Source organism: Pseudopodoces humilis, chromosome 1 (assembly GCF_049639895.1).
Source record: "Pseudopodoces humilis isolate 2021_Gansu_Grassland_sample_001 chromosome 1, ASM4963989v1, whole genome shotgun sequence".
Classification (NCBI taxonomy): Eukaryota; Metazoa; Chordata; class Aves; order Passeriformes; family Paridae; genus Pseudopodoces; species Pseudopodoces humilis.
The window spans coordinates 66264365-66288140 of record NC_142200.1 but is presented as its reverse complement, the minus strand read 5'-3'; the positions used below and the strand labels follow the sequence as shown (position 1 = coordinate 66288140).

General features: G+C 40.2%; 1 protein-coding gene across 11 annotated transcripts in view; it reads left to right on the top strand.

The window, feature by feature from the left end:
* Positions 1-358: 358 nt before the first annotated feature.
* The window catches only part of FHOD3 (formin homology 2 domain containing 3), a 377738-nt gene continuing 354320 nt past the window's right edge, over positions 359-23776 (top strand). For all 11 annotated transcript variants that reach the window (XM_005527828.3, XM_088051905.1, XM_088051887.1 and 8 more), the window contains exon 1: positions 359-593. In XM_005527828.3, the coding sequence (XP_005527885.2) occupies positions 429-593 (165 nt within the window). In that variant the 5' untranslated portion in view covers positions 359-428. The remainder of the gene's footprint in view (positions 594-23776) is intronic.

Below are 23776 nucleotides of genomic sequence, written 5' to 3'. Positions count from 1 at the left end.
CTGCGGGCCCCACGCGCGGCGCTGGCGGCTCGCGTGCCGGCCGCGGCCTTCCCGCTGCCCGCTCGGCGCGCAGCGGCCGGGAATGGGGGGGCTGCTGCCGCCGCCACCGCCGCCGCCGCTCCTGCCGCTCTGCCCGCGCCCCGAGACTCCGGCGCCGCCTCCTCCGTTCTCGGCCTGAAGCGCGCTCGCACTCGTGGATCCCGGCGGGGAAGGGGCTATGGGCCGCCTCCCCGAGGCGCGGCGGCTGTGAGGCGGCCGGCGCTCGCTCGGGAGCGGGGGGGAGAGGCTGCCGGCTGCCGGCCAGGCTGCGCCGGGGAGGGGAGTGCCGCTCGCAGCCGGCGGCGGGCGCGCAGGCAGCACCGCCGTGCCGGTGACTTGGGGGTGCCGCTCCCCCCCCGCGCCCGGCCGCGGCGGTGCATGGATGCGCCATGGCCACGCTGGTGTGCCGGGTGCAGCTGCTGGATGACACCGACCCCTTCAACAGCACCAACTTCCCCGAGCCCACCCGGCCGCCGCTCTACACCTTCCGGGAGGACATCCCGCTCGCCACCCAGCTGGCCGGGGTGCACCGCCTCCTCCGCGCCCCGCAGAAGGTACCGGGGGAGGGCAGGGGCATGTGAGTCGGGGGGCGTCGGGCGAAGGACAGCGGCCTCTCCGCAAGAGCCCGGCAGCGGGAAGCAGAGGCCGGCGGGCGGCCCCCGGCCCCTGCGGGGCGCAACCCGGGCTCCGCGCCCGGCAGCGGGGCTGCCCCGCCGGCTCCCGTGCCTCCGCTATCCCTCGCCCCGGCAGTATCGGCATCTCCGTAAGTCCTGGGGAGAGGCCCCGGGGGACGGCGGAGGGGTTCCCTCTGCTGCTCTCCTGCGTTCTCATACGCCCTCAAGGGCAGCTACCGCTTCTACTTCAGCTGTAGCTGCCTCACGCTTTCCCCAGGAGAACAAAAACCTCATCAAACCAAATCCCAAGTTGGGTATCAAGTACTCGGTGTCTTGTCCTTCGGGATAGCGTTGTCTGGGTATCTGGGGATACTGCGGGCTGAGGTGATGTGTCGAGCCGGCCGGGCTGCGCCGAGCACGGTCGCGCCGGCAGGACTCGGGCTTCGCCGTGCTGAGGTTTAATGAGCCAGGCAGTTCCAGCCGGGGCTTTGGTAAAAATAGCAGCGTCTGCTGCCCTTGTAACAATCGGTGCTGCTAGTCTGTCTTGGCGAAGAACTGCAGCATGGCCCTTGTCAAGTCTTACCTATCTCTTCTTGCATGCTTCTTCTAATGCATGTGGTGGCATCTGTAGCCTGCCCTTGAAATCAGGCACTAGAGCATTATCCTTGAACTTTTAGTTTTCAAAGCAATGCCACTGATTGACATAATAATCATATCGTTTCATTATTACCTTGTACCTGCACATTATCTCTGCAGAGTGCACTGAAGAAGAAAGGAAAAAATGCCCACTTTTTAATTATTTTTTTAATTTTTTTTTCCCTACAAAGTAGAAGTTGTAAAAATTTTATTTGCTCTGTGATGAAGTGGGAGGAAAATATTCTCGTAACATCACTTATATTATGCTCATGGGAGCCTGCGGAAAGATGACAAAGGTCTGTGTGTCCCCTTAGATTTAAGGACATCCAAAACCCCATAAAAGTATTTCTGAGAAAAGCTCATGGAGCAGACAGAAGTTTTGCATTTGTAGAACGGTTTCCTCACATAATAGTTGCCAAGGATACAGCATCCAGTGAACAGAGCTCTGCCTAAAGCACAAAAACTTTGGAAGCTCTTGGTGCGCTGGGTCAATTCTGTTTTCATGTGCTCAGTCGTCCCCAATTCAGAGAGTGGTCCCATTGTTTTCATGGGAGGCTTTTTTTTTTTTTTTTGAGTTAGAGCTAATTAAAAGAAAGGCGGGATGGATTCTGACACCTAATGAAGTAAATAAAGAGATAGTTAAAAATCTGAATTTAGAGTTAGTTCAACCTCATTTTCAGGGATATTTCACTGTGTTATGTTTTGCTTTGCTTTGAATTATTTCCTGGCAATTTTTTATAGCTTTTTATACTAACACCACCACCACCACCTTGGTTTAGTGTCTTAGGAACCAGCCAAAATCCGTGGCCACTTGTATGTGCTTAACTCCTGCCCAGTGTTTTTGCCTGCAGCATTTCTCAGGTTTAATTAATGTTTGGAAAATGGACTTGCAGACTTTGGATGAGAGATGGCCAGTGTCCCTAGAGGTGCTGTAAACCTGGCCATTCAAAGATAGCTGCTCTGCTAGAGGCAAGCCCTGGCCCAGTGACTTGTTAATCTGAGGTTCTGGCTCTTCCAAATACTTTGTTTCTGTTGTGAGGGTGTAGGCAGACTTATTGAAATCTGCTTACATGGTTACAGTTACTTTTGTGTCTGCAGAGCTGCTGCCTCTTTCTAGAGTGCTTTAATTACTTGTCTTGGCTATCTCTTGGCTTCCACAAGGTAAAAAAAAAAAGTGTTGGTTGATTTGACTTGTTTCCTTTATTCATTATAATGAAAGCATAGTTCCGTGTTTGCACTTGCAGTTAGGGCAGCATTTCTGTGTTTGGCATTACATCTTTGTTCCTGTAATTCTTTAGAATAAACTGATTTGTGTTGCTTTCTTCTCGTTTCTTTTTGGGAGGTGGGCGTGTTCTTTCTGCAGCTTTTCCTCAAGACCATATTCAATGGTCAGTAGAAGATTACCACATTATTTGACTAAGAAGAATTTTGCTCCATTTCACCCAGAGATAAGGGCAGATTCTGATCCCAGAGGAATGCAGCTGTCAAAGCAGAGCATAGGTTGAAATTCGGGTGTCGGTTCACATTGACACATCTGAAGTTTGATTGATTAATTACTTTGAAAATTAGTGAGCTAATGGATTGATGGTCCATTTATTATCATCATGGCAACTGAAGCTAAATATCTTGAAACAGACCTAGGAGTTTTTAGCTCAAATGGTGTCCCTGCTCCCGGCAGGAGAGTTGGAACTTTAAGGTCTCTTTCAACCCAAGCCTTTCTACGATGATGATGATGAAATCCGTAGGAACACCAATGTCTAAATAATTTCTGAAGTTTTATAAACTGGTGGACTTTTTGCCAACAGATCAGTGCTAAGTTTTTTCAGCAAGTTTTAAGTTTCCATCTCTTGACTTAGGTGAACATTCACTTACTGTCTGAACAGAGCTGCCAACTTGTTGCCATCACACCACTGGATGATTTGCACATGTTGTAGATGATATGTTGCTGTGGGATGTACTTGGTAGGATGAAGTAAGTAGCAGGAATCCAGCTCACTTCAGTGGGGTCAGATTTCACCATTGCCGTCTTGAAATTAGTAATGATGACAGTGTCATGATGGTGGTATTTTTGTAGTTAGTAAAACAACTTATATATTGCAAGTCATTGTAAGTTAAACATTATAAACAATTATTAAGAAAACCATTTAAAAAGTAGATGAAAAATGCTTTGACATTTGGACCTGTCATAGTATGTCATTAGTAGCAGATGTTCCAGCTTGACTCTAAAGGGCAGAATTTCTTCACTCTAGGTCTTTGAAAGTACAACTGAATTTCACATGTTGGTTTTACTGCTTCTTTTCTTTAAACTTAATATTTTACTTGAGTTTGGATGCAAGTCTAGATCTACACACTGTCTTCTGAGCAGCAATGTTTTTAGATCCTTGTGCAGGTTTGGTGGGAAGTTAAGAAACTGAGTTCGGAGAATAATGTCTGGGATGGTCTTTATACTATGCTGAATGATGTGGAGCACCTAAGCTGGTTGATAGGAAAAAGTGATAAGAAGAGTCTCTGCAATCTTTCTATCACTTGGAATTGGGTGCCTAATTGTATCCTCCTCCCTCTTCTTTTCCTCACTTCTCTCTGTGCACATACTTTTGTCTGCATCCATATCTCTGGATACAGCAGCTTGCTGTTCATTGGGTTGTGCTCAGTTCTGTTTGGCATGCACACTGAGCCTCATGGGGCAGGGCACTGCCATCAGGAATGCTTGTTTCAGCCATCCTCCATGGTTATGAATGATTTGGTCCTAGATGATAACACACCATCCTAGTTGACGATGCAATGAAGTACCACAAGTTCTGTTACAGTATTTTTAACCACATCTAAAAATTCTTGCTGAGTAACTATGCCACGTTGCAGAGTTTTTGTGGTTTTCCTTTATTGATTTGGCTGCCTAAGGTGCCATTTTGAATTTAGCTTTTATTGTTTATAAGGATTTTAAGTCACTCTTACTGTCTGTTGTATGAAGTAGAACTGGATCTAGTTTGGACTCTGACTTCAGATGTCCCTTTTGCCCATTTTTGTGAACCTTGGGAAAATTGAGAACTGGGTCTAAATTTGTGGCTCAGGCCCTGTGCCAGTAATGCTCTTTGAATCTAATTTGGTACATTGGGTTTGTTGGTTTTGAATTGCTTTGAGTTACTTGATACTTATAACTTGCTGACATAGGGTCGCTCAGGAAAGCAGCTATATATACATGACCAATGTCAAGTGGTGCTTTTTTTAGAGATCTTCTTCGTTATAACTTATTCACATAATTACAGCATGTTTAGTATGTTGCCATAGTCTGTTTTCACATGCCACAGTAGTGTTCAGTGTTGGGGCAGCTCTGTAAGAAATACATTTTTACAGTAATATTGGATGTCACAGTGCCTAATTTATCAAGAAAACATAATTGAAATACTTTGTGTGACAATGGAAAACAACAACAAAAGATCTTTTCATGCGAATGGTGTACTGGTGGTGATGGTGGAAAGGAGAGTTATAGTGCCATAAGGATAATTGTTTTGACCTCCTATTCCCTCTGAGAAAACTGGAGACAACTTCTATGTTTAAATCCCTTAGAAGAATCTGTAATTAGGAACAGTATCATTCAGAAAACAGTGGTGTAAGCAAATAAATCCAGTGAGCGCTAGAGGGATTTGGGAGTTTCATTCATAAAGAAGCCATCCACATTTCTGTCTTCAGCTGCTGTGATTTAGCCCTACATTAAAGCCAGGGCTCACTCTGAGGCATGGTGTGATGTAAACTGATAGCAAGAGTAGTTCCACTGGTTGTGTCCTGGTGTGGAGCTCAGCTCTGGCATTGAACTCTGTGCCAGGCTATATTCTGGCAGCAGCCTCAGGTTTTCTGAGAGCAGTAAACCTCTGGCTCCTCTTCCCTATGTTTCCTTGGCATTAAGTAATAATGACTTGGTCCATTTCTAGGCAGAAAAAGAAAAGTATGGTTTGAGTTCTGATCCTGATGGAGGTACTGGTAAATAGAGGAGCTGTTCTCTGAAGAGAGCATTTTTGTATTAGTCATTATGTTGTTAATGGAAGCTGAAGAATAGAAGATGGAAACTGGAATATTATCATTTTCCCAGGGAAAATGAACCCACACTTAAGGGAAGCTGGCTGATATCTTCTGTGAGTGTCACTGCCGGGGACTGGGAAATATTTTAGGTGAGCGGGCTGTCAAGACACGTAGGTCTTTCATATTCTCCCTGGGGCAGGTGGACATCACCCTTTTTCATATTTTGAGAGAAGAGGGGATTTAACACAAAGGTTGTTTCCAAAAGGTTTCAAAGGTATTCTGACTCTAGTCAGACAAATTCCTGTGCTGCAGGAGATTGACCCTATTGCAGTCTTGTGTATTCGAATTTTATAGGGAATTATTTATGAGGGCAGAGCAGTGTAGGATACTGCTGTGTCTCCTGACTTGACAGCACAAGCTGCATCAGAATCCTGTGTGAAGCACACTTTTCTGAGGGAATATAAACACCCACCCTAAAGCACAACTGTGAAGAGCTTCTCAGTCTCCAACAGCTTACTGTCTTCTTCGGTGTGGGCCTTCAAAGGAGAAGAAATATCCATAGAATAGATACGAAGTAATTGTCAAATGCCTGGCTTTACCTCTGGCAGTTTAAGGTAAGATGACTTTGAAGTTCTTGCAAGGTTCTTCTGACGAGCTATGGTTTGGACAAGTTCAGTTCAGTTGTTTGATCTAGGCTTAAAAGCTGTGTTGTAAAAGCAGGGGCACAGATTTATCCCAGAGATTCAATTCCCAGCTTGAACACCTCTCTTGCAAATCACTGAGTTTGGCTGATCATAGCTCAAGAGCCTTCGTAGAGCTTCATGTCAAGAATGATAGGAATGAGTGTACTGGTAGTTCTCAGGATTCCACTTAATTTTTAAATCACAGATTGGTCAGATGCAGCCTCTGGAAATTCGCATCACCCTGTGTTTCCTGGAGGTTCTTGGTCAAAGAAAGCAAATTAATAGGAAGAAGTCTGACCTTGATGTTATCCTACCACAAATCTTGTAGTTGCAGTTCCAAATGTTGATCCTTTCTCTCAAAACCAGTTTGTAGATACCTCATTTAATCCAGCTTCTTCTTGAGTGAAGATTACTAGTGGATTAACTGAGCAAGAAACTAGGACGACTGCAGTTCATGTCTGTGTTGGTAAAGGAATAGTCAGAGATGTGGGACTTGGCATGTTGCAATCTCCTCTTCTTCTTCCTGTGTCACTCTAAATGAGAACAAAAGTTCTCACAATGTTTTAGAAGAGTTTTCACTTCCTAGTGCATCCACAGCCATCCTATCTTGCCAGTAATTAGGGTCTAAATGAGAATCACTTTTCTTTCTGTCTGATCTTGCTCACTGGGTTGTGACAATGAGCATTACAACCTTTGTGCAAATGTATGCAAGGCAGCTGGGCTGTAACTCACCCATCCATCACATTATCACTGATGGCAACCCTACTTGGTTTTACAGTCCATTTCTCTGGCTGGAATTCAGCCAGGACAGGTTGGTACCTCTACTTTTTCAAAAGGTGTTTTGTATTTTTGAGTGACCCAAAGTGGTCTGGGCTGGGGCTGCACAGTTCCTTTGGTAAGTGCTTCTTCAGTAGGCTGCACCCATGTGCTAAGATACGACTTCATTACCAGCTCAGAGGGAAGAGTGCCAGCTACTTCCACCTCTGTCATCACTTTCCACACAACCTGAATTTTGTTATATTACTATTAACTTTATATTGTATTATAGCTATTAATAAGACAGCAAGGAATGTTGTTACATATTTTTAGCAGTGGAACAAGTTGGGACAATAGCAGTGTAGCAGTGAGCTTTCCAGTAGGCCCAGCTACCTAGAAACATCTGCAGCTATCTGGCATACGAAACTGTTGAAGTTCACTGTCCACGTCATCAGCTTAACACATATATACCACAAAAATGCATTGCAGTTTACAATTCCAAACAGTTAAAAAGAAGTAATTCTGTCATTCCCAGCATTTTAAGGATGCTTTAAAATTAAAAAGAAAAAGGGCTTAGACCTATTCCTTTACTTTCAGTACGACTACTTGACTTTAGTAGGCATACTTCTCAATTGACCCTCTATCTTTTTTGTGAGGAGGATATTTATTTATTTTATTCCACAAAATCCTGGAAAATTGCTAATTTTCATTGTGCATGCCTAGTTGCTATCATTAAATATGGACAATGTATTATTATTAATCTTTTGGTCATATGAGTCATCATTTTACAAGGCTGTTATCATCATTAGGCTGAACAGAAAGGATGGGGTGACTGGAAAAGCACCTTCATCTTCTTTTAGTTGTAATTCTAGAGGGGTTTTTATGACAAAGTGTATATACTTGGAGAAATGAAACAGACAGTGTTGTTTTGTGTTTACTAGCAATTAAACTTTTAGTATGGGGATGATAAGAAGCTGCATAAATAAATTTTGTAATACAAAATAGAGTCAGGTATGTGTGGTTACATGCAGTAGTGCAGGGTTGTGTGTGTCTTGAAACTTTATTTTCATCAGCCACAAAAGTAGTAAGCTGTATCTTGTGCAGTTGTATTTCTTTAAGTGTAGTGATACAGATAAAGCAATATACTTTTCCTCTTGTACACAACATGGATGATTATATTAGAATAAAATGCACTTACAGATAGCTTGTATTTTCCTGTTTAGGAAAGACAGTAAGTTTACTTTCACCTTGTTTTCTGTGTTGTCTTCTCTTCTAGAAGCTACAGGCTATGCCAGTTAAAAATATAATTTTAAGTAACTTTGAAATTGGTTAAAAAATAAAAATGAGGAACATTTCAATGTTGTTCCTTGAAGCTAGTTGCTTCAGATTTACTAATGAGCCCTTCAGCCTTTGTAAGTGAAATTGACAAAATAAGTATTTTCTTTAGAATTGTAAATATACTATTTCAGCCACAAGTAGCAGCATCAGAGGTAAAGTAGCTACTCCAGCTGCTGGTGAGATGCCTGTGGATTTTGTGTTTAGTTTTTTGTTTTTTTTTTTTTTTGGATGGCTTTGTTATGAAGTCCCTGGACTCTCTCTGGTGGGGTTTCTCTGCATATTCACTGTGAACTACCTGGCATGACTTGAGGGTTGGCAAAGAAGGTACTTGTGGCTCTCATAGCTGTGCCAGGCAGGCTGCTTATCTGAGTGTCATATGCTAGGTAAAGCTAGTTGAAAAAGCACATTCTGTCTGCTGTCTTACTGCATTACTGCAAGGCTTGCAAGGAAAGAACTTAATAGTTCTTTCAGTATGCAGTCAGGAAACCAACAGGAATCTCAGCTGTGCTAGTGAAATGCCAGATGGCGCCTTGTTTTTTCTCAGTGTGGAATAAAAGTTCTGAGTTTTCTCCAAGTGCCAGTGATGAATCCATTCCAGCTATGGGGTAGACATTAATAGACTTTAGTACTTGGAAAGACTTGGCATTTGACGGGTAGTAAAGAAATCGGAAAAAAAAACCGTATCTATGCTCTGTTTATTACCATACTGCAGCAGTTGGCCCGGGAGCATGACCTTTGACTCCACACACAAAGGGTTGTTATTTTCCCCTTCAGCTCTAGCATTGTGAAGGACTTGGCTTGTGAAAATCTTGAATCCTCTGTCCTCTTTATAGGAGGTCTTAGTGTCTCAGTTATGGAAGACCCTTCCAGATTAGCCAGGCAGAGAATTAAGGATACCTGTTTCAGATTCCTGAAATTATAAAATTTTTCTGTGCTGCCCTGCCTCACAGGCAGGAAGGACCTCGTTGTCTGACTATTGTCTATAAAGAGTGAATTTGCATTTTGTGTTTTGGTTTGGGTTTACTTATTTTTGATAAAGTTGGCCACCTTCAAAAGGGTGCAAAGACTGCAAAGCTTTGTAGTGGTGAGTGCCAAGGAGATGCAGATTCACATGTCTCATTATGAAACTGTTCTAGTCGTAAGGCTTTCTGGATTTCAGAAGTCCCCTTCATGAGGCACATTTCATCACACTCCTTCCTTCAGGCATGTTTGTTGGAAATTGTACTGTGATTTGAAATTAGACTTTTTTTTTTTTTAGAAAATTCTGTTACTGAGGAAGAAAAGGTGCTGCTATATTACACTGTTTGTGCTTTTCAGTCTCTACTTGTGTTATTTTAGTGTTTTCATCATTCTTTTTCAAGTACTTTACCATTCTACTAGTTGATTCAAGTTGCAGTTATAAATGCAAGTGACCTGTAACTCCAATGACTATGGGTAAGGCAGGCGGGCTTCATTCACAAGTGGAAAAGCAGTGTATTTTATTTCAGACAGATGTGACTGATTTATCCTGTATGAGCATTCTAAATGATTAATGTATTGCAATGATCATTGCTGGTCACAGCTGAAGGACTCTCATCTTACTGTGAATTTTTTTGTTCTGGTTTGATTATAATACATGAGGTGTTTTTGTCCGTGGCTACATAAGGCAGAAAAAAATGCAACTCTTCTGGGTTTAGTATCCACAGTTGTGTTTGCCTGTGACCTGAGCATTAGTCTTATATACATATATATAATAGTGTCTTATATACAGGCTTCACTTCATACTGTAGTATTGCTCATTATTTTACTTGGTTATATTCCCTTTATTTTTGCACAGAAGTGAGCTTGAATAACTGCAAATAATGCGCTTAGATTTGTACTTGCCTTGTAGAAAGTAATGTGTTCTTGTTTAGATGCTGTTTTCAACTGTTCTTTTTTTTAGCCTAATTTAAAAAGTCACTTTGTCTGCAGTATTGTTTCAGCTACTGTATGGTGGGGTTACTGGCCATTATTCTGCCTTATGTGTGCATTACTGTAGTTACACTTCTTCTAGACAGAGCTTTGTCTGGGAAGAAAAATGAGTAATTTTTCTGACAAAGCTGTGAGTTGTGGGGGAAAGTGGTGGAAGAAAATCCTCAGCTTTTAGAAGTTAAAGAAGTATAGTTTCTGAGATTTAAGATGGGTGTGTCTCAGTTCAGACTCTGAAACTGCTTTTTTTTTTGGTGCCATCATTTCATCTTGCTGAGAAGTGATCAGCAATCAAAAATGTGCCCTTTGGAGAAATGACCACCTATAGTAGGTTTGAAATCTGGGAGCTTGTTATAATGGAGAGAATAATCTCAAGGTACAGAATTCTTTCTTTGCTAATTAGATGTGCCCATAACTTATATATGTGTTTAGCTTGAAAGTCCTCAGAATATGTATGTGTTCTTTTTAGTCTTTTTCTCTCTCTCATCAAGGGGTTTAAAGGAAGTGTTTCCAAATGGTCATTTGTATAAAAGGGAAGATGATACTGTTTAGGCTACTTTTCAGGGGCTGTATCGAAAAAGATTAATGGTTCTGGGAAACTGGTAATGGAACACAGGCGTAAACTTCATCACATCACTGGTTAGTAGTCTGCCGTAGTTTTAGTGTATGAAAGTCTTTCCTGTTGGATGAATCATTTAACTGTGTCTTAGAGAATAAGTCATTGTGGTGTCATCTGTTTTTGTTTTGATAGTCTCAAAGCATTAAGTCCTATAGGTCCTTAGTTTGATCCTGTCTGTTACACAGCAAAGTTATCTTTTTCTTAATTTTTAAAAAAAATGTCTGTATAGTTGGATGGGAAAAGCCCGAAAATGTGACTCCTGAAGATTGAAAACACAGCAAGACTGTAGCATTTTAGATTAAGAGTTAGCACTTGAATGTCTAAAAATATATTGGCTTGAAACTCTTAATTTTTTTTTCAGTGTTACGAAAGACAGGTATTTAAAAGCATCCTTGCAAATGTTGAAACTGCTACCTTGGCACAAGAGTTCAGGGAACCCAGAATGAGGACAGAGTTGTCTCTTCATTGGCAGCATTCTCAGGCAGGATAGAAGGGGGCTTCTCAGAGTTTGTGAAGCTAAAGGCATCTGAACACCTGCCAATGAAGGTAGAAGGATACTGATTTTCAAGATTGCCAAAATGTTTTCTTGTCTTTCATTAGTGGTAAATCATATTGAAAGGAATTGGAGTAAAACTGTCATTTGTTTTAATGTTTTCCTTTGTGGTCTATTAACGAAGATGGGTGAGATGGGAGTGTGTGCTCTGCCAGTAAAGACATCGACTATATGGAGCAGCTGCCTGTCTGGTGCTGCTCCTCCCATCACTGACTCTAGTTTGCCACCAAGTTTTCTCAACATGTTTCAACATGTAATTGCATTGGCCTATATACAGCAACGTGGCTGTCTTGGACTTTAATCCTTGCCATTGTAAGGGTGCTGATTGAATTGCAGACTATAAATAGGCTGTAGTCAGACATGCCATGTACTATCAGTTGCACTCTGCTTTGGCAGTCTGTTGGTAACATGACATAATCAGAAGTTGAAAAAGGCCATAGGCAGAATGCTGTCCCATGATTTCTAGGATTTAATGCTTGAAGAAGGTATTTTCTTAGCTTGATGAATTTGGCTCACATGGTTACAGCTCAAATAAATGACCTACTATAGTATTCTTCGATAGTTCTGGTAGGCTGTTGAAAGAATGTCCTTGCCTTAAACCCATTCTCTAGATTGATGTTGCTTCTGTGGGAAAGCCACTAGTAATAGACCATAGCATTTGGAAATCATTACAGCTAGGTGTGGTTTGAGTGACAAAAAGGAGATTAGAAATATTTTTCAGTGCAGTGTAAGTTGAGCTATATTTACTTCCTTTATGTTATTACGGTTTGTCACTGATATTCCAAGAAATTTTTCAGGAAGATATATGCAGCTGAGAAGAGGGAAATATCTTACTATCTTGTAAATAATCATCAGCTAATGTTATTTTAAGAAGTATCAAGGGAGATTGATTAAAATTACGCTTTCATGTTCATCACCAAATTAGATTTCTTGAAATAAAAACAGTAATCTAAATGTCTGAGATAATTAAGCACCAATTAATAAAATATGGCTTGAGGAAATGCTCAAAAGGGAAAAAAACAACCTTTTTCCTCAGTGAATTCCTCTGAAGGAGCTATCATGGGATGAAAGCTGACAGCTACTCAGTTTCTGTGTTTAGTTGCTAAAATCAGAGAAGGGAAAGTAACCTACAAATAATTACTGTAAAAAGATTGCTTTTGTAAGTATATTTGTGTGTATACGTATATGTAGATACAATCAAAGTAATATTAATCTTACCGTTGTTTTCTCATATTGATTATTTGCCCATTTCTTCAAAATAATTCAAGGCTGAAGTGTGTTCTGTAGGTGAGTCATAGGAGGTTATTATTGAAACCATGCTTCTGTGGTACTTTTTAACCAGCTGGATGTTTGACAATTTAAATAAAGTGACTGATTTCATGCTGTATTTCCATGTGGCTACTAATAAGTTGTATGGTTCAAGTTATTTCTGAAGGCAGATTTTTGAGGCAGCCAAAGACTGATGGAGTAGGGTGATGGTACACGATAAGAAAGAAAATAAAGTCTATAAAGCTTTTCTGGCCCAGAATCAAGAACACAATCATGAGCAGGTTGCTAGCCAAATTTAGTATCTTTTGTGGACTGCACTTTGTCACTTGTAGCTTGAATAGGTGTTATGTCAAGGTACTTTGTAGGAGCATCTGTTCTAGCAAACCAAACCCCTTGTTTATTTTTGGATATCTCTATTAAATATTGATGGGATTTGTTGTGAAAAGTTCTAATTAGCTGCTTGGGCAAGTCTGAGTGACTTGGTTTGAATGTTCTTACCATAGCCTGTAAGAGCACAGTTGTGCCTGTCCTGCCAGGGAATTTGGTTCATGTTTGTTGTTGCAGTGGAACCTGTTTTGGCTTGACTGTAAAGCTGTCACCACTGGGCAGCGGCCTGAGCAGCACTCATATTAATGTCTGCCTTTATGAGCTACTAATGGAAACAGAAAGCCCTATTTACTTAATCAGATGCTATTGAAGCTAATTACTGTGTTTAGTTTGTTCTCCCTGTGGAGAAGGGAGGTAAGTGCAAATTCCCAAACACAGAATGTTTATACAAACACATGGAGGTGTTTAGGCAATTGCAAAGACCTGGGTAGCAGTGCAGGCTATGTGGTTATGTCTCACTCTTCTTACCCATCCCTTCTCTGCTTTTCCGTTTTAGAGCCTGTGCTATATCAGAAGGCACAAGCTCAGCTTAAAACTGGTATGGGTTTGCAAGTCACTGTGAGTCAGCCTCCTCAAGGAGACCGATTTTGGTGATTGAAAACTGGTTTGTTACTCTTCATGGGTTACACCCTGGTGTATGGGACAACTGTTTTATTTATTCTGAGGAAAAGTTATATCATGGTCTCATCAGTGTCAGAGCAGCAAGTGTCTAAAGTTGCTGTGAAGAAAACTGTCTTTTTACTGTATATTGGGTGAAATGTGTTTAAGCCATGGTTTTAGTATGCTAGTCCAATATACTAAAAATGTCCAGTTAGTGCAATAAATCTGTATCTAGATGGACTATTTTGTCTCAAGTGTAAACCCCATGTGTTTAAAAGTATTTAGTTGAATGCTTGTTGGAAAAAGTTTTTGGGATGAAAAGTTTTACTGAATTTTTCAGGATAGTCATGTCACTACCTACTTAAGCAGTTGATTTTTTTTAGTAGGGCTCTTATCAACATTCAGTTTCCGTTGCCCAAAGGGATCTATATCCATTTCTCATCTCTAAGGAGAGGGCTGTTACTGTTAAATGTGGACCATTCCACATTTGGATTAAAAATAGAAATCCAGCATACAAGACAGTGGTGATATTTGACAATATGACCCATGCTGCAATCTGCAATCACCGTGGTTTTGGCATGTTGGATCCTATCATTCACACAGGAAAGGTGTTAATGAGACTTCCCTTTGGGATGTACTTATTTTAATGAGCTTAACAGTCTTCTAACTGTCGAGTTTCCTATGAGAATGTTATTGATATTTGAAATTATATTAATGAGTAAGAACTGTTTTTATGGTAGTATGTGTTCTTAGTAGTTGATATATTCAGCTCAAATAATTTAAACTGAATAAAGTAAAGAAAGAACTTATAAATGGGAACCTAAATAAAATATCATATTAAACGTTTAAGACTTTGGATTTGAGAACAAGGTTTTTTGAGCTACCTTCATTTTTGGGAGACACATAGAAAACGAATGGTGGGAAGATAGTTGTTTGCAAAATACTTACTGCTGAAGGAGCATGCCATGTTGGCATATATGGTGATAGACTCTAGATATGTAAGGTTCTCTCTGCACAAATATATTTTAACTAATAATTAATTTTAATCTTATTTAAAAGATTGTAGCAGATCAGTTGCCAAAGGTGGGGATATTTTCTCCATGCTCTTGATGACACAGTGCTGGCTAAAACTTTGACTCCGATCTTACAATAAGTACTTTTGGTATTTTCCTGTGTGTCTCCATAGCACAGTAGTGAATGACTGGTACTTGAAAGCCATCTTCCCACTTGCTTAGCTGTCTCCACTGAAGTTTTCTAGATATGGGTCAGAGGAGACATTTTTCTTGCAAGTTTGAATCATCTTGAATTGGTTGTGGTGGAGTAGTGGGTCATGAGTATGGCCTTAATACGCAGTTCAGCTGGATTCTCAAATGTTATTTTTCCAAGAGCTCTTTATAGTGAAATAATGGCTTAAACAGTAAGTTTCTGTGAACTGTCCTTGTGTAAGTTACAATAATTGTTTTACTAACCAAACCCAAGGTTCTTTTTTCAAATATATTGTAGAGGTCATTTGGCTACTGAATGAACATTTAATGCCTGTATGTATGCCTTATTCTGCTTTTTCTTGTGATTAGGTATTTCTGTTGTCTGTTACCCCTTTGTTAGTGTTTTTTCATCATGCTATCGTATTATTCAGTATTCATAATGTAAGAATAAACAACTTCTGGTTTGTACTTTTCTATTGAACCTGATAATTCTGGAAAAAGTAAATACCCCTATTTGGTATTGCAATTATTGCAATTTTTGTTTTGTCACAAGCCATCATTTAGGCTTATAATAAGAGTCATCCAACAACTGCTATAGGCTTTACATGAAATTTATTGCATTTTTTATACTTTTTTAGGCTTTCAAACAAATGAAATGCTATCAAAGAATACAGAAGTATGTGAAGCTGGATATGTTAAAAGGTAACTCAGCAGAGTGGTTTGTCAACCAAAAACCCTCCCAGCAGAAAATGAGCCATAGCTAGTAATGAACATGGATTCCTTTCTCTTCACATCCTGTTGAGATTTCAGCAACCACTATGTCTCTTCAGGCGAAAGCGGGGTCAGCTTGTCATCATGACACTGTTGTTTAGCAATCAGGGCTGATCTTTCTGAAGTAGAAATTGCTGAATGACTTGATTACACTCTTTGAAAGATGATCATAGTGTACCTAAAAGGTCTATGACCAGGGAAAAGAATCTCTTGAATGTTTTATGCAAAATGTACCACTGTTCTCAAGTTGACTTGTGTCACCTGAAGCTAAATTCCAACCAAGGCTGTAGTGGGAGGGAAGCATGGATACCTGAGTTAGCCTTTGGCATGTTATGCATTTATACACTGAGGTTCTCTTACATGCATTTCTGCAGTGGGACCCCTTGTGCTGTGGAAGCCTTGTCGTTGTTTTATGGAATCAGTATTCTGCTTTGGCGTCTTGCAAAACTAAGAGCTGTTTTTGTCACCTGGGCTTGAATGGCTGCCTTTGCTTAGCAGGGATGCCTGCTAGATCCCCACAGCTCACAGGGCCATGAAGGTATACAAGTAGCTTTGCAATTTAGACCATCTCAGTACTGAAAAAACACTGATGAAAACATTACTGTATATGCCCAACAGATGAAATCTTTAATCCACTGTTTGTCAAAGCTAATGAGGGGAGCCTAATGCTGGGATTGAGAGATCCAACATAAGCTTAAATTGCAAAGCTTCACTTGCAGGATTTTTGTCTATCACATATTTGCAGCATTCTTGGCTTTTGTTTTCAATTATGGACTTTGAGTTGTGGTTCCCCTCCAGCATAATGACAAAGTTACCACTTACATAATAATTGCAAAGTATAGTAGAAATTGACTGCAGATCTATACCCTATACTGTTTACAACCCCCCACCTCGATTATTTAATAAGTGGTTTCTAAAGAAGGACTGTTTATCCACTAGTAATCAATATTTTCATATGGTCCTGGAAGGGCAGTCAGGACAAATGAATTGTGTCTATTAACTTTTCTGTTGGTTCATTGGACTTGCAGTTACTCATCCAGTTACTCATAAGTGCAATTTTGTTATAAATATAGTGCAATTTAATATAATAAACACTATGTCTCATTGGAAGAGGAGAGAGAAAAAGAGAGATCTCATAGATTTAATTCTCTCAATAGAATTGTTTTGTGCCCCAATGAATGTAAAATCAAAATTTAAAATTTTTTGCTAGTTCAGCTCAAGATAGAACTTTGTACATTTGGTCTTACAAAAATAAAAATCGGCTAAATACTATCTCCCTTTGTGTTCAGGGAAAAACAGTTAATTGAGACAAGGAAGATTGCCTTCAGCTGTGAAGGTACTCTAAGCAAATCCTTGTAAACTGTGTTGCCAGAGGTTTCTGCTTTGCTCTGAGAGTCAGGAGGTATTGAAGCTGATTCCATGGAGATTTATGGAAGAACTGCACTTACGGTGTGAATGGGAAGTTGGTGTATAACCATGAGTATGATAGAGATCCAACTCTTGTTCCACTGCAGAGAACACTTTTTTGTTTGCTCCCAAAAAACCAGGATTTTCATCTCTTATTGCTTGATATTTCTCAATATGTTTTTGTGGCTCAATATATTTTTTTCTCAATATATTTTGTGTGCAAAATCTGTCTGTTCCTACAGGTGGCCATGTAGAGTCCCAGTATCTTCTTTGTGCCTCTATATCTATGAGGAGTAGGAGGTGCTGCTGCCAGAAAAATCCAACAGAAGTACATTAAATAAACCTGCAATCCCGGTCTTGTATAGTGCTTCCCAAGGTGACAGCTGACATATTTCCTGTTTAAAGAAAAGGTATTAATTTTTCTTCCCAGCATTGCTTGTTTAGAATTCTTGTGCCACTGTCTTAGGAAAAAAAGACAGAGCTGCAAAGAGAAGTAGGGTTCTTTTCTGAGATGGTGAACCTTTCCTCACGTCTGAAATAGAAGTAGGAATTTTGAGGCCTTGAATGTCAGAGCACTCTGTGATAGCTTAATTGGATCCTGTTAACCATGACCATTTGAGAGGGAAGGTGGTTGATAACTGGTGTACAGAGACAATATTCACAAAGGTAGGGAGAAATGGCAGCAGTTGGTGTCTGTAAGACATCCAAAAGTTACCTATCAATGAGGAAAAGCAGAGACAGACATGAATTTTGAAATAACTGAAAAATTGAAATAACATCAAGGGTTCTGCATCATATTACCTAAAAGATAGTTCTACACATCATTAAAGCTGCAAGACTGTCCAAGGTTTACGGAAGTGAAAACCAGCCCTCATTTCTACCTACTTCATGTAATTATAAATAGAGATGATGTATTTTCCGATTAGATTTTTTCTGTCAAATTTTCCTTGTCATTGTATGCCAAACAAGGATACAGATACGCAAAACACTTCTAAGAGGCAAGGACTAGGAAGGTTTAATTGCTGCTCACTCTTTCAAATAATCCCAAATCCATCTGGTGTAGTCTGTAGCTATAGTCCATGGATACATTTATAATTATCTCATAAGCAACTTGTTGGAAAGAACATACTTGTGCCTGTCACAAAGGAAAAATAAGTTTTGACTTTTAGATAGCCGGGACATCTGGAAGGGCCATGAATTTCCTGGTAGAAAACCTTCTCAGTGAAACATCTGGGGCTTATTTCTCTGTCTATAACCAAATAACCTGAAAACTGTTTGAAGCATGTATTTAAACATAACAACGAGCAGGATATTTGCTCTACCAATGAACAGCAGTGAAATGCTTCAGGAAAAAAGGACACAAAAAGCCCAATCTGAAATGCCTCTGCTGCAGAAATTAAAGTATCATTTTTGAAATAAAGGAAGAGTAGGAAGGTCATGCATTCATAGTTGCTTTTTGCACTGAGTGACGCTAAGTGAAAATGTTTTCTCATTTTTTTCGGTTGGGCATTTTTTTTGGTTTTTTTTATGGAGGGAAAAATAGTATTTTTAGCTTCTTACTTTGAGCCTTCTTCATGCATGTCAAAAAGGTTCATTCCTCTCCTGTTTTAGGATGATTGAGTCAGCTCTTCCTTGCCTGGCCAAGCTGAGCAACCATAGCTATTGTTTTCTTTTTAATTTGGCTTCACAATGGCTTCTGGATCATCAAAAACTTCCTGCTACTTAGATTGTCAGCATTTTTCCAATCTGTGGATCTTTGTTTGTTGGCTTGTGTTTTGTTTGGGTTTTTTTTTTCCTTTGGACCACTGCCAGGATGGGCTTGAATGTTGCCTCTTGCCTTTTTTTTTCTTTCTTTCTTTCTTTCTTTCTTTCTTTCTTTCTTTCTTTCTTTCTTTCTTTCTTTCTTTCTTTCTTTCTTTCTTTCTTTCTTTCTTTCTTTTCTTCTTCCTTTCTTCCTTTCTTCCTTTCTTCCTTTCTTCCTTTCTTCCTTTCTTCCTTTCTTCCTTTCTTCCTTTCTTCCTTTCTTCCTTTCTTCCTTTCTTCCTTCCGTCCTTCCTTCCTTCCTTCCTTCCTTCCTTCCGTCCTTCCTTCCTTCCTTCCTTTCTTCCTTTCTTCCTTTCTTCCTTTCTTCCTTTCTTCCTTTCTTCCTTTCTTCCTTTCTTCCTTTCTTCCTTTCTTCCTTTCTTCCTTTCTTCCTTTCTTCCTTTCTTCCTTTCTTCCTTTCTTCCTTTCTTCCTTTCTTCCTTTCTTCCTTTCTTCCTTTCTTCCTTTCTTCCTTTCTTCATTTATTTTTTTGCTCTGGAAGTGAAAGGTCATCCAGAGGCACTGCAGGCAGGAGAAAAGTGAGTATCCATGGTCACAGGAATGCTCCTGGGTGCCCAGGATTTTCATGGCTGTGTACCAACCAACTATAACAGAAAAACACCTGCGGAGAATTTCTAAAGTGTCTCCTCTTTCATGGACTGCCTTTTGAATGCATCCCCAATATTCAGTTCTTATTTTGCCCCTTATAAATAGAGAAGGACTACTGTTTCAAGGGACTGTGTGTGCACCACAAAGATAATGGATAAAATGTGTGTGGCCAAGTCCAGAGAGTGGTGGTGAATGGAGTTACGAAGCAGTCAGTGGCCAGTTACAAGTGCAGTTCCCCAGGGCTCATTATTTGGGCCAGTCCTGCTTAATATCTTTACTGATGATCTGGATGAGTGGTCTCATGTACTCTAAGTTTGAAGACAACACCAAGTTGGGCAGGATTGTTGATCTGCTAGAGGGTAGGAAGGCTCTTAGAGGGATCTGGAATGGCTGAATTGAGGGGCCAAGGCCAGCTGCATGAGATTCAGCAAGGCCAAATGCCGGGTCCTGCCCTTGAGTCACAACAACCCCAGGCAGCACTACAGGCGGGGAACAGAGTGGCTGGAAAACTGTCCAGTGGAAAAGAACCTGTGGGTGCTGGTGGCAGCAGCTGAACATGAGCCAGTGTGTGTTCAGGTGGCCAAGCAGGGCAATGGCTTCCTGGCCTGTATCAGCAATGGTGTGGCCAGCAGGAGCACCACAGTGATTGTACTGTGCTCTGGTGAAGCCACACTGACCTTCTGTGTCCAATTCTGCACCCCTCACTGCAAAAAAGACATTGAGGTGCTGGAGTTTGTCCAGAGAAGGGCAGTGGCGCTGGTGAAGGGTCCGGAGCCACAAGTCTGATGTGGAGCAGGTGAGGGAGCTGTGATTGTTTAGGCTGGAGGAAAAGAGGCTCAGAGGACACCTAATCATTCTCTACAGCAGCCTGAAAGGAGGCTGTAGTGAGGTGGGAATCAGCCTCTTCTCCCAGGTAACAGGACAAGAGGAAATAGCCACATGTTGCATCAGGGAGATTTGGATTGGATATTAGGAAAAAAATTCTTTATGGAAAGGATGGTCAGACACTGGAACAGGCTGCACAGGGAAGTGGTACAGTCATGATTTCTGGAAGTATTTAAAAGATGTGTAAATGTAAAACTTGGGGACATGGCTCAGGGGTTCACTTGGCAGTGCTAGAGTTAATGGTTAGGCTTAATTATCTTAAAGTTCTTTTCCAACCTAAATGATTTTATGATTCAATGAAAGCCAAACAAAAGGATTGGGTCTTCTTGCTTGTTGAAAGTTTCTTATTTCACTTACAAGCTCTTGGAGAAGATGACATCATCCCTGCAGAGCTGATAGAGTTACACCGGTGTATACATTGTGAGTGTAGAATGGCACCAAAGGCTTTGATGCTTTGCAAACTGCAGTTGTTTATATGTTAATTTTTTTAAATTATAGAGGTTATGCCTCTTTCCTTTTACTGTGTAGTCTGAGAGGGCAGTTAAGCCAATCCATGCTTCTCTTCCCACTGTAAAAATTGCTTTCAAATTGTTTGGCAAACAAAAGCACCATGAATAAAACAGAGCTTTGTGCTTCGTATTTCAGAGTTTTTAATTGTTGCTAGCTCCCACTAGAGAGTGTGAGCTATGTGAGACATTTGCCTGTAGTGAATGAAACTGGAAGGATGAATAGCAATAGCTCCAAGGTAAAGTTCTGCTGTGTTATTGTGGTATAATAGTGGTTAAGCTCACTCCGAAAATGAATTAGTTCTTTTTGTAATTTGTAGTAAAATTAATTTTAAAGAGAAAGACTAATGGCTGCTTTTTTTCCTCTTCTTTCTTGAATGTGTTGTTTACTTGTTTTGGTGTTTTATTGCTGTGCTACTGTTTTTTTTTAAGTCCATGAAGGGTATGGTGATTATAGAGGGAATATGTGAAGTGAGAGAGAGGTATGTCTTCATGCTAGTTGCTCAGAATGAGTGCTGTTTTCATCAGAGGGGAGAGTTTGCCATTTTACTTGAGCCAGATTCCTTGTAATGAGGTTAAAGCAGCTTTATGGAAGGGAAACCTACTTTATTCATCATTACTAGTTAACATGATGCTTTTTTTACTCTAAGGTAGAGTATAATTAATTCTCGTGTCAGAAGAAAGCATATACTTTTGTTTTGAGACTTTTGGGTCTCAGAACAAGAACCAAAAGGCCATGTTTGGAAAGGGGATGAGCTTGTGATGAATGCCTTGATCTAAGGCTTGGGAGAACATTTGCTCTTTCTGAATGTGCCAGAAGCTTGCTGTGTGACTGTGGGCTAACCATCTTAGGGTTGCCTCTGCTGTGGGAAGTGTGATTCTTCCCACTGTTTTAAATTTGCTCCTAGCTTTGTTCCAAACTTCAAGTATTGGGCATGTTTCTCCATGTTGTAATGAAAACATTAAAACTCTTTTCAACTTCTAGTATTAAAGGTGTCTACATGCAGCCCTTCATAAACCACATCCACATTCCCATTTAACTCAAAATCATAAATCAATGTAACCAGTGTACTTATTGAGGATTTTTTTTTATTTCTTTCTTCTTTTTTTTTTTTATTTTTTCCTTTTTTTGTGTGTATGTTTTAAGAGAAGTCCTGCCCCACAAAGTTGCAAAGTCCCAAGTTTTATAAGGTGCAAGTATGGTGTTCCTGAACTTTCCGGGAAATATTAGACCTGATAATCCATACAGCCTCAGGGCATATTCTTCATGTAGTTGGGTATTCCAAGTTACTTTGTTACAGGCAGCAGCAAGGAGCACCTGAACTCAACCACATGAGTATGACGACTTATCTCTCGTACAAAATATTGCATCAATTAATTTGGGAATGGAGAACTCTGTGTGGTTTAGGCCAGCTTGTATTAGCACACCCCTAAGGACCAGATCTGCACAACAGGCCCTGGATGTCTGTAAAATAATTTTTACAGTTTAATCTTCAAAATAATACCTTCCCCTTTCTTGTTTGTTCTTCTGGGGAAGAGGGGTCTGCAGGGAGACCTTTTAGCACCTTCCAGTACCTGTACAGGGTGTAAGAGACTTGCACAGGGACTTTCTGCAAGGTCCTGTAGTGATAGAACAAGGGAGGATGGCTTTAAACTGGGAGTAAGTTTAGATTGGATATTAGGAAGAAATTCTTTACAGTGATGGTGGTGAGGCAGTGGGATAGGTTGCCCAGAGAAACTGGGGATATGCTATCCCTGGAAGTGTTTAAGGCCAGGTTGGATGGGGATTTGGGCAGCCTTGTGCAGTGGAAGGTGTGCCTGCCTACGGCAGGGGGTTGGAACGAGATGATGTTTAAAGTCCTCTTCAATGAAAACCATCCTATGATTCTATAACTGATACTGACTACCACCCTAATGAACCAATTTAAATTATAGATACTGGATGTCTGATATCTTGAAACATATATGCTTTACTTGCTCTTAAGTACAACAAATTAATCTTCCTATTCCTAAAAGTATTTAACTAGATTTGTATCTCTAAGCTTTGCTCTAATTATGAGCTTTATTGGCTTTGAATGTTCACTTTTAAACTGTTTTGCATTTCTTTCAGGCTAAAAGCATAATTAGCTTCCTTTTTGTTGGTGTTCTTGCGTACCATGATCGTCACTTGCTATTTCCCCTAACTATTTCAGTCTTTTTTTTCCTCTTAGGGTATCAGCTAGTCCTCCATGGTATCTTTTAGAGTCTGCCCACTATAAAGGAAAATAGACCAGGAATTTATTATTAAAGCCATTTGTTTGTACTTATTTTCTTGATGACCTTTGAAACAAGGCAATCAGAGTATAAGCAAGGAATGAGTATTGTTGAGATATGGCTGATAGCGATGCATTTGTTCTTTCCACAAAAACTTATTCTTTTACTTGCAACTGCATTGAAGAGTTTGGTTTTTTGTTTTAGTGTTATTCAGATGTTATCCTAATGAATTCAGAGGGGTTATTTTTGTTTGCCTATTCTAGTCCAGACAACTGTTTTAAAGCTGAGGGTTGAAACTTCTTGGCAGCTAATCAAACAAGGAAGAAATGACTGATTAAAAAAAAAAAAAAAGCACAAGTGCTAAATAAACTTTGCTTAAGGGTAGAAAATGTGACTTGAGATCCTTTCTGCTTTTATAAAATCTTGATGTTAGAAGAGAGTCTGCAGGGTACATATATTTCCCATATTTTTTTTCAGTGTTCTTATAGTTAGTTTCATTCTCAGACTTTAATCTTGTTCTTTTAATGACATCCCAATTGATGTTTGGTTTAGAAACCACAAAGCCTTTAAGAGGCAGTCTAAGTATTAGGAAGAGTGGATGACTACTCATTATGATACTGTTAGTAGAGCAGATCTTTCATTAAAACCTCTAAGGTTCAGGCTATGTCTGAAAAATGATTCTGTTGACAAATGTATGATGTTCTCTTTGATAGTGCTTTAAATACTTTATTTTCTTTCGTATTTCATGCAAACCCTTTGTGTGAATATGTTTAGTATATTTTCTTCTATCTAAACCTATGGGTTTGTGCTAGTTTTTTAGTTTTTGTTGTTATTGTTGTTGGGTTTTTTAGCTTTCAGATGCCTGATCAGAAGCTTCTGTGTC